The 11,188-nt window shown below is 42.9% G+C and overlaps 1 protein-coding gene across 1 annotated transcript; it reads left to right on the plus strand.

The window, feature by feature from the left end:
• The first annotated feature begins 5,147 nt into the window (after positions 1 to 5,147).
• On the plus strand, positions 5,148 to 8,616 carry LOC119048389 (Y-box-binding protein 1-like). Its single transcript, XM_053669077.1, is given in 3 exon segments — positions 5,148 to 5,209; positions 7,520 to 8,185; positions 8,187 to 8,616. Coding segments are annotated over 3 exon segments (1,158 nt in total).
• Positions 8,617 to 11,188: the final 2,572 nt, after the last annotated feature.

Raw genomic sequence — 11,188 nt, forward strand, 5'->3', positions numbered from 1 at the left:
GGTTAAAGACGTATTTGGGGGCAGGGGGGAGGAATTGCACTGAAATGATTCTCTACCCTCAGAATTCAAAAGGATTAGTGTTTCTGCCAAGTGCAGTTGCTTCCCATTACTTTATAAACTCTCCTGTGATATCAGCCATAAACGTAGTCAAGCATATTTATTTCTAAAATCAGGGTTTGAGAGGACCTGAGGGCAAGGGCAAAAAGCACAGTGATACCAGAAGATGAAAAAATTGCCAGTCTTTGTTTAGACTAGTGTTTGTTGGTTTATGTATGCTTTATTTCAAAAACAATTGAAGGTGTCTTGTTCAAGTGAGAAAATACAAAACTGTTTATGCACCATCTTCCTGAACTACAGAAGAAAGATGCAGTTTTGATGCATTTCAAAGACATTGAAATAAAAATATCTATATTTAAAAATAAATACACATATTAAAAATAAAAAGGCAACCAGCTCACTTAATGCTTCCATGGACACTACATATAACTTTATGAAGTATTACTTTTCCACTTGTACATTTGTAATGAAAATCCTATAGCTCATGATGTCAAACCTGGAGGATTTCATTTAGGTACTTAAAAAACAGAAAAATTAATGCAAACCGTGGACCTGTCCAGAAGTTCCCTGATTACCACTTTACACAAGAGTTACTTCAGGAAATACAGATTACTTCATTGTTTTTCAGGAGTGGTACATTAAAATGTTAATGCTAATAAGTATCATAAGTTGTTTTTCAATTCAGCTGTGTTATTCTTTCTATGCTATATGTCTTGCTATTCCATGCATATGCCATCAAACATCCAATTAGCCGTTAGTGGGACGATTCTACAACCTGCTTTCGGCTTCTGAGATTGAACAGACCATGCCACTCTCTCCAATTCCACTCACGGAAGTGGCTTCAAAGCAGTCAAAGAGCCTTAGAAATTCAAAATAATGATGAAAAGAAATAGATGAGCATTTGGAAACACAGAATTAATAAGGCGGTGAATTGTACTGTGCCGATTCTCACCTATGAGGCTGTTTGAAAACCTGCAAACATTATATTTCATTCGAGGCTTTATCAGCATTTTAACGTAAGACCATTTCCTCCCTATTTATAATCTACTAAAAGAGTTTAGAGAAAAATTGATATATCAATTTTTTGTTTGAGGGCTGGTTCTATTATAATATTACAATAATTATTTTGACCTATATAACTTAAGAAGGAAAAGCTTACAAATACTTAATGAAATACTTTTAAAAGCTGGGATCACTGTAACCAGATGAGTGAGATCATGGGCAATAAATACTTAATGACCACCAGGTTGAGGAACCAAGCCCCCTTCTTTAAGAAATAAACAACTTTAAATAAAAGGTGTTCTCTAGCCCCAAAATTCTAGCAAATGTAGTTGCCTTAAAGAAACATTAATAGCCTTAAGGTTTCAAATCAATGGGGCTTGGATCTATTGCAGGAAAACCTTCAAGATTACAAGAAACTGCTTGGGAGTTCATAGCTGACCCACTGGCAACCGCCGCCCTGGTATTCACACACGCAGCAGTCAGTACCTGTGATCGATGTAGGTAAGAACACAAAAACCCAGCTTCACTGTCTCAGACCCTGAGGTGTAATCTGTGCTCGGAGCTTCTCTGGGGATCGCTCTGAGGCTGGACCCTGGCCTGAACAACACTGTTTGGGTGCCAGTCCTTACCTGCTCTACTACCCCATACACTCTCTGTTTGCCCGGGGAGCTCTTCCTTAATAAACCCTTTGCAAAAATTCCTCCTTTCAAGGTTACCTTCTGGAGAACTGATTAAAAATCTGAAGGTAAGGTGGGATTTAAGTGCCTGGAGACCAGCGCCTCAGATTTAAAAGTCCTTGGAAGCAAAGAACATCCTGCACAGCAAAGAACTGCCTTTTCCAAAACATCTATAGCACCCTGACTGAGAAACTCTGGGAAAGAGCGTGAGAAAAGAGTACTCAGTTCAGATCAAAACCAGAGTAAGTTCAAAGTTTAGATCTGGGTGTGGAGGAGGAGTCAACTAATGACATTAAGGAGTAACAAGAAAGAAAGAAAATCAGGAGAGTGGATGCCCTGACTGGTGTGGCTCAGCTGGTTGGGTGTCATCTTACAGAGCAAAAGGTCAACAGTTTGATTCCTGGTCCGGGCACGTGCCTGAGTTGTGGGTTCCTTCTCAGTCATGGGAAGAGGCAACAGATTGATGTTTCTCCCTCTCCCACCAAAGTTCAGTTTCTCTCCCTTTCTTTCTCCCTCCCTCCTGCTCTCTAAAAATAATAAATTAATTAGCAAAACAGGAGAGTGGAAAACCAAGAGAGGTATTTCACAAAGGATGTCCTCAGTGTGTTGGGTGCCACTGAGGTCACATGAGACAATAACAGAATAGGCCATTGAGTTTCTCCTTGGAGTCACTGGTGTCTTTGACAAATGCAGTTTCTAAGGGGCAGTAAGAGTAAAGTCAGGTCAAATGAAGAATGAATGGGCGTAAAGGCACAGGAGAAATCTAGTTTGCCGGGCATTGAATAGGTGCAGAATAGTTGTGGAGTTACTGATGAGGAATTTGGTACAAGGGAAAATTTTATTTTTAAAAAACATGTTTATATAATGGCAGGAATAATATCATAGAGAAGGAGCAAGAGATGGTACCTGAGAAAGGAAAAAAACAGAAAGAACATAGTTTGAGCAGGCAAGAAGAGATAAGATCTGAAAATCCCCAAATTGATTCACCCTTCCTGAAGGGTCCCCTGCTTAGAACCAGAATGAATGCCTGTTCTCCCAAGTAGCCCACCTCCTCTTGGGGGTGGGAAATGCATCAATTTTTGTAATGACTCGCCCTCCTCAAACAACAGATCAAAAGACTAAAACACACACACAAAAACCAGTAACCTTTCCCCTCTCATATCAAGTGTTCACGCTCTGTGCAGTCTTGAATAATGGTCAGAACAGGATGGGGGAGCAGATTCACCTGAATTTTGAAAGGCTTTTGAACTCCTCCTCTCTTGTCTCCGATGCCCTTCTGTGACCTTGGTGGAAGTACACTGCTCAAAGCTTTCAAGAGAGAACTTGCCACAAGGAGAGTAGTTAGCTGACCACATTCAGCTGCTGCATCTTTGAGATCAGTTCCAGCCTTCACACCAAAGCTACACTCTTCCCAGTTTCCTCCCAGCCAATGACAGAGCTACATGGGGCTGCTTTAGCTAGGGGTTCCCAGCCAACACAAGACTCCACTAACTGGCGATCTTTGCTCTGAAGCTCCCCGTCCCCCCTGTTCTAGACTTTCTCAGAGCTGCATTGCAACCTGAGTTTCTTCCTGCAGATGCTCCTTCCTTCCTGCTCTCGTTAACAAGTGTCAGACCTGCAGCAGCACCAGACACGTCTCTCCAACTGCTTCTTTGACCTCCCACTTTATTGTTCACAGATATTTACTACACTAAATATCTTGCACTTCTAATTCTGCCTTCGTGTCTGCTTCCATCAGGATCCAAAATGCACAAATTCCTTTTCCTTTGGCTATCCAACACATGCCCCAAGGTTGAGGTCCTGTTAACTCACCAGTTAGAAGATTTTACACACACTGCATTTTCAACCAAAGATTTGGCATCTGCAAAAATATTAAATCAAATTTATATACTTTCAGGAAGTAGATGATTAATAAATTGTTGTCATTGATAGCTATGCCAGTTTTATAAATCATTGTTCTAATCTCCAAAAATCTGGCACCCGCTCTTAGCTGTCTGTTCTCTACGGAATAAGCGAAGTCCAATAGATTGTTGTTCTTGTTGTTTGCTCTTTTCCAACAATGAAATCACACAGTGCATAGTTGCCAAATGAATGATGTCATGGTACAAATAGAGCAAAGAATGCCACCCGGGCATTCTGTATCAGTGGGGTTCTTGGTTATAAGATAAAGCTGACTTAAGCAGTAGGGAATTTATTGACATAGTATAGGGTGAGGGGAAGAAGACTGACAATCAACAGGAGGCCAGGTTGTCATGCTCAGTAACGAACTGAAAGAGCCAAGAGAGCACTGAGGGCCAAGAAGCTGAGAGCAGGACTCAGCAATCATTTCACAGTAGAAAAATCCAGGACAGGAATAGGCTACCGTTTTGGCCATGGCTGCAACAAGTTACCTGCAACCATCTCTGACATCCCTGTGTCCAGGGGGTGGGGCTCAAGTCCCACAGCTGCCACGTGACTGCCCGTGACTACATCAGGAAAAGAGAGAGAAGAGATCCAGGAAGTTCACCTTAACGATGTTGGGAGGGGCACTGCTACCACCAAGGCTGTAAACAAAGGGAAGAAGAAATTCCTTCCGAGGAAATTAAGGAGGTATTACGAAGGTGCTGAGTGCTGGGAAGATTAAAAATTTAAAAAGGCAAATACCACCACACAGTTCTAGACCTCAAACAGCCCTTTTCCATTATTTAAAAGGCATAGGAAGTTGGTTCCTAGAAAATGTTAGAGTGTTAGTTCTCAGCTTTGACAGATGGAAGCATCACCTGGGAGCTTTTATGAATCCTAGCACTCAGGTCCAAACCCAACCCAATTAAATAAGAATTGGGGGTGGGGTAACCCAGGCCTCTATACTGTGTAAAGCTCCCCAGATGATTCTAACAGGCAGGCATGGTTGGGAGCAACCAAATTAGTAGAAAGTCCAATACATAAATCAGACGAGACAGAAAAGCTCGAGTTGGGTGGGGAGACTGGCATCGCTCCCATCCCCGTTGGTCCCTGAGGCACCTCGAAGGAGTCCCTTTATACCAGCTCTTTAGACGGTTGTAATTACACATTTGTCAACTCCTCTATTTTCCCACACCCCAAATCCAGTCTGTCAGTTTGGCTCAACCTTCAAAAGATAATCAGAATCCACCCACCTCTCACCACCTCCCCGGCAGCCCCTCTGGTCCAAGCCACATCATTGCCTGCCTGGATTGCTGCGATAGCTTCCTGATGGGTCACCCTGCTTTTACCCTTTACCCCTGCAATCTGCTGTCCGCACAGCAGCAGGAATAATTCTTCTATAAGGCAAAACAGAGCCGGGCCCTCCTCTGCTCAAAACCCTCAAGCGGTTCCCACTTTACTCAGAGTAAAAGCCAAAACCTCAGAGGTCAGCAAACTTTTTTAGTAAATATTTCGGGCTGTGTAGGCCATATGGCGTCTGTCACAAGTATTCAGCTCGGCTGTGGTAGCCCCAGAGCAGCCTTAGACGATATGTAAATGAACAAGCACGGCTGTGCGCCAAGAAGACATGTACAGAAACAGGCAGAGGGGCTGGAATTGGCCCACAGGCCAATGTTTGCCAACCCCTGTTGCAGTTCCAGCCTGTATCCTCCGGGCTCTCACCTCTCCTGTTGCAATGGGCTTCTTTGCTGCTTCTGGAATGCTCCAGACATTCTCCTGGAGCACTGGAGGCTGTGTTCCATGTTTCCCCGGCCCTTGGAGGCTTTCCTTTGGCTAGTCCCTCACCTCCTTCAAATCTTCATTTAAATCCTGCCTTTGTAATGAGGCCCATCGTGACTGCCCTACCGAAGAGAGCACCTGCCTCTACCCCTCCTCCCATGGTGCCCTACATCCCTCTGACTTTTTCATTCTTTAATTTTCTCCTCTAGTTTTCTTTCCAAGACACCTTTATTAAGCTGTTTCCTGTCCGTCTGGAATGTAAACTGCACAAGGGCGGTGTATCCATTGAGGATCAATCGCAGCAGCATCAGGACTGTGAAAGAGAAAATGGGGACTGATCCCAGGATGGGCCACCATGCAGTTGTCGGAGCTGGTGGGGCAGCTATGCGGGCAGTTGCCTCTGCATCTGGTGTGGTGTGTGAAGTTGCCAGGAGTCAACCATTCTGGCCATTGGAGAGGAAACCTGGCTGTGCCGTGCACAAGAGCAGGGACAAAGTGGAGCTCACAAAGACAGCCGCAGATGACTCCGACTTCAGTGCTGTGGGGAATGTGCTGGAGAAGCTGGCCCTTTGACATGGAGCTGTACCCTGCTGGGCCCAGGCCCCAGAGGAGCAAGGCAAGGAGATCCAGTGGGATCTGAAGGTCACTGGCTGCACATTCAGAAGGTGATCCAGCCAACACGTGAGCTGAAGCAGAGCTTGGTGCCCATGCTGACCTTCAGAGACTAATGGTGCAGCTTCACTTCTATTTTCCAGATCTTTTGCACTTCTAGAGAAGGAAATCCTGGGAAATGTAGTTCCAGCTTAGATAAGTAGGCACATTAGAAAGCCACCACAGGCAAGAATAATAGCATGTGTTTTACTGATGAATCTGAATCCCAAGAACATAAGAAGTGCCTGGCACACTGCAGGTGCTAAAAAAAAAACAACAGTAAATGAATGAATGATACTTTGGCGGGTATCTGAGTCATACCAGCCCCCCTACTCATGTGTAAGTTTCTTGAGAGCAGAGAGTCTGTGTTTTGTGCCTCCCATTACACTACCAGCACCTAGTGCACACATGCAGTCTCCGTGCAGGCTCTCATTCCATCCAGGAAGCACTGCGCAGCAGCCAGAAGTAAAGAAAAACTCCAACCCTAACAGAATCTGCAGGAAAGTCAAAGGGTATCCAACACAGACCCACAGCAACACTTCCTAAAACCCTTTCTCCAAACTCTCAGTGTCTCCAGACCCAGGAAGACACCCCAAGGCTTTCTCACCTCTCCTTAGCTCCTCTTCCTCAGACAAATTACTCCCTTGTGCACTCTTCCCCATAGCCACCCCACCCTTACACTGAATATTCTCTCCCTGCTGTTTGTAATGTAAATCCCCATCCCCTATACCCCCACCCACCACCAAGCACCCTAATGTATATTGGAACCACTACAAGTGAGCTGGCAGATTCAAACTTCCAGAGTATTGTGTGTGTGTGTGTGTGTGTGTGTGTACACATAGATGTGTGTGTCTGTATATATGTATATAATTTTAATTTATTATATAAATCACAATATATATTAAATGTCTTCTTTTCTCCCTCCTACTGAGTGAATGAACAAATACACAAACAAAACAAACAAACGAATGAACTTGAAAGCCACTGGTCTAACCCACTGCTTTTCTTCTTAGCAGCCCTGCAGTTGCAAGAAGTCCTTACTGACAATAGGACTGGAAACACATGAATGAATCCAATGATATTTCGAAGACACATCATCAATCTATACTGTATCTCTGTATATACATACCATCCCTCTATACATAGCATATGTACATATTTGTTGGTGAGGATGTTCCACAAACTCTTGGATCATAGTAATATTAAAAATGTAAAAATCAGGTTATTGCAAAAATTACACAGATGCTAGCAGATATAAACTTGGCATTTAAAATAGTTTTAGAGGGTGATTCTGTCTCATGCATTTGTCGTTATTTTATCTATTAAGCGATATAATATAAAGTCAAAAATTATTCACAGAAATATACAAAATATATACTATATAATATATAAAATACACATGGGATTTATAATATGTAACATGTACACTACACATAATACATATCCCATATTAATACATATTATATATAAAGAAATGAGAGTTCGATTGGCAGCAGGAGCAGAAAGTGGAACCCAGAGACCCATGAGCAGCCCCTCGGCCACCGGCGGCCTAGTTACAATCACACCCTGGGAGGAGCCATAGCTGCCCCAGTCGGCCCCAGTTGGCCCCAGTCACCATCGATCGCTGCAACCTTGAGCAGCAAGGCCAAGACCCAGCAGCCACCTGCCACCTCCCCCATGACCCCCACCTTCAGCACTGCCAACACCAGGCTGGGCACCACTGTCAGTGGAGCAGGGAGCAGCAGTCTGGGAACAAGAAAGGTCATCTCAATGAAGGTTTTGGGAACAGTAAAATGGTTCGATGTAAGAAACAGATGTGGTTTCATCAACAGGAATGATACCAAGGAAGATGTACTTGTACACCAGACTGCCATAAAGAATGACCCCAGGAAGCACCTTCACAGTGTAGGAGATGGAGAGGCTGTGGAGTCTGATGTTGTCAAAGGAGAAAAGGGTGTGAAGGCAGCAAACGTTACAGGCCCTGGTGCAGTCCCAGTGCAAGGCGGTAAATATGCAGCAGACAGTCACCATTATCCACGCTATCCACGTTGCGGGGCTCCTCCACAAAATTACCAGCAGAATTACCAGAATCGTGAGAGTGGGGAAAAGAGTAAGGGATCGGACAGTGCTCCTGAAGGCCCAACCGTGCCGACCCCACCTCAGGCCACGGTTCCCATCGTTCTACATGCGGAGACCCAATGGGCATCAACCACAATATTCCAGCCCTCCTGTGCAGGGAGAAGTGATGGAGGGTGCTGACAACCAGGGTGCATGAGAACAAGGTAGACCAGTGAGACAGAATATGCATCGGGGCTACAGACCAGGATTTTGCAGGGGCCCTCCTTGCCAAAGACAACCTAGAAAGGACTGCGATGAAGAAGATAAGGACAATCAAGGAGACGAGACCCAAGGTCAGCAGCCACCTCAACATCACTACCACCGCCACATCAATTACCTATGCAGATGCCCAGAAAACCCTAAACCACAAGATGGTAAAGAGACAAAAGCAGCTGATCCACCAGCTGAGAATTCGTTCACTCCGGAGGCTGAGCAGGGCGGGGCTGAGTAAAGGCCAGCTTACCATCTCCACCTTCATCCGGGCTAGTCACCCAACAAGAAGAAAGGAATAGGAAATTCCAGCAGTAAGAAATAAACAAAAGATTGGAGCTGAAGACCTTCAGTGCTCAATTTTTCCCCATTGACCAGATGACTAGAACTATCTGCCTTATCTATGCAGCATGGGTTTTTATTATTTTTATCTAAAAACGTCTCTTTTTGGTAATGACAAATGTGGGGTTTTTTTTAAAAAAATAAGCCTGTTTTTTTTCTCAATATACCTTTAACGGTTTTTAAATTGTTTCATATCTGGTCAAGTTGAGATTTTTAAGAACCTCATCTTTAATTTGTAATAAAAGTTTACAAATCCACACCCCTGATTACAGCTTGATTTTTTTCAAAAAAAGTGAACAAACTGCAAGCATCTGTTAATAAAGGTCTTAAATAATAATTTTAAAAAGAAATGATCATATAAAATTTTTATTTGGCTTGGAAACACTATATGTATGTTTGCAGCTAATTCATAGTTATACTGATGTTATACTAGTATTGAATGAGTTTCCATGTCTTAGCACGTGTTTATATTCAGGAAAAATGGTCTTAAATTCACCCCTGATAACTCACAGAGTGCATAATCCACACTTAGCCTTCTTCAAAGAGAGGATTAAATGTTCTCTGGGCACAACACACAATGGAGGACAAAGAACAGAGCTGTATGTCTTTCACACATTTAGGGCAGAACAAACAGATTCCCAGGAAATCCCCAACCCACTGACATGATTATTATGAGCCAAGGTCAAATTCAGGAGGGAGATAAATCATTCACCCTTAATACTACCTGAAACTTACTTCCCTGGAACACAGATAAAGACTTTCTCTAGACTTCACCCCCAAATTAGGGAACGACTTCATATTATCCAAAAGATGATGCAATATGTGTGACTAATAATAAGGCCAAAGCTAAATAGTCTACAATTACTGGGGCTTGTGATAAATTGATTCTGGAAACAGTGAAATCCAGAGTAAGCCTCTCTATCTGGAACATCCTGGGTCAGTTTTGATATTAATCCCTAGTTCAGAAGAGATCTCATTCATTTAAGAGCTCCGGGAAAAATTATGCCCATTGCTACTTTAACTCAGCACCTCGTTGAGAGTGCAAACCTCACTGCGCTCAGCACTCTCTGCTGTGCTGTGCAGTCCCTGCATTCTCAAAGCAGAGAGTTTCTACATGGGGAAACAGCAGTGGGTGAGCTTCGGATACCGACACCTGTGAAAGCCAACTTTGTAGCTCATTGTTAAGTACTCCTCTTAAAAGAATTATGGTTATAAATCAGCTTTTATTCAATTCTTCACAAATAAAAAAACTCACTGAATTCAATAAATCATGGAAATCCAAGAAAATAAAATGAAAAATTAAGCCCAAGTGAATCACACTAACACAGAGGTGAGGGGAAAATGTGGGTATTACTGAGTGAGGGTTCATGGCTGACAGTTAAGAACCAGGACGGACACATTATCCCTTCAGGCCCATTGACATGGGGATACTTTTCATTACATGGCAAAAGGCCCTCAGAGTGCCCATCACATCCTAAATGCATGACCTCAACTATTTGCTCATAAAATCTGACCCAACCCCCTTGAGCTTATAATAACAATAATTACATAGAAATGATGAACTTGACTTTCACTTTGAAATAACAAAAAAATTGTGTCATAGGCATAAAGGGAACTGAAAGTTCTACCATGTACCCAACTTTCCCCAGCAGAAGAAGGAAGTGACTCAGCTTCCTCTAAGTGTTGGCCATCCCCATTTCTCCAGCTTATTTTTACGCACGTGGTAAGGGTCCTATACTCATTAAGGAAATACTTATAAAGTATGATGACTACGTGTCCAGTACGTTGAACAAACATGTATAACCCACATTGCCAAATTTACTATTAGGTGTGTTTCTTTCAAATTGTGTTCCATACATTTTCCTTTGGTTAGGAATCATATTTACAACAAACTTTTAAATTTAATTTATGTGTTCTTATGCTTAGTGCAAACCCTTCTGTACAATGATTTCTTCCCATCACTGAGTTCTATGTCCTTAGGTCAACTCGAGTTCACTTTTTTTTTTTAATCCTCAACTGAGGATATATTTCTTGATTTTACAGAGAAAGGAAGGAAGAGAGAGAGAGGGAGAGAGGAGAAAGAAACACCAATGTGAGAGAGAAACAATGACCAGTTGCCTCCAGCACACGCCCCAACCAGGAACCAAACCTGCAACCAGGAATCACACCTACCACCTGCTGCTGTGCGGACAATGCTCTAACCAACTGGGCCACTCCGCCAGGGCTCAAGTTCACTTTTGAGTCTTTTTTTTTTCAGGGAACTTTCTTTTGCAGCTACTTAGCTTACCTTTTCAGAAATAGAGTACATATATTCTATATTTCTTTTTTTGCTGGAATAAAATTCTTGTACAATTTATATACCAAACCTTTGCCCCATCTATCCCTATGATCTATGCTCTTCTGAACTTTAATATTTTAGAGAAGATACCAAAGGGAAATATGGTTTGCCCCCTTTGTAAGCTACTTGATTT

This window comes from Artibeus jamaicensis, unplaced genomic scaffold (assembly GCF_021234435.1).
Source record: "Artibeus jamaicensis isolate MK-2021 breed Jamaican fruit bat unplaced genomic scaffold, CSHL_Jam_final contig_519, whole genome shotgun sequence".
Taxonomy (NCBI): Eukaryota; Metazoa; Chordata; class Mammalia; order Chiroptera; family Phyllostomidae; genus Artibeus; species Artibeus jamaicensis.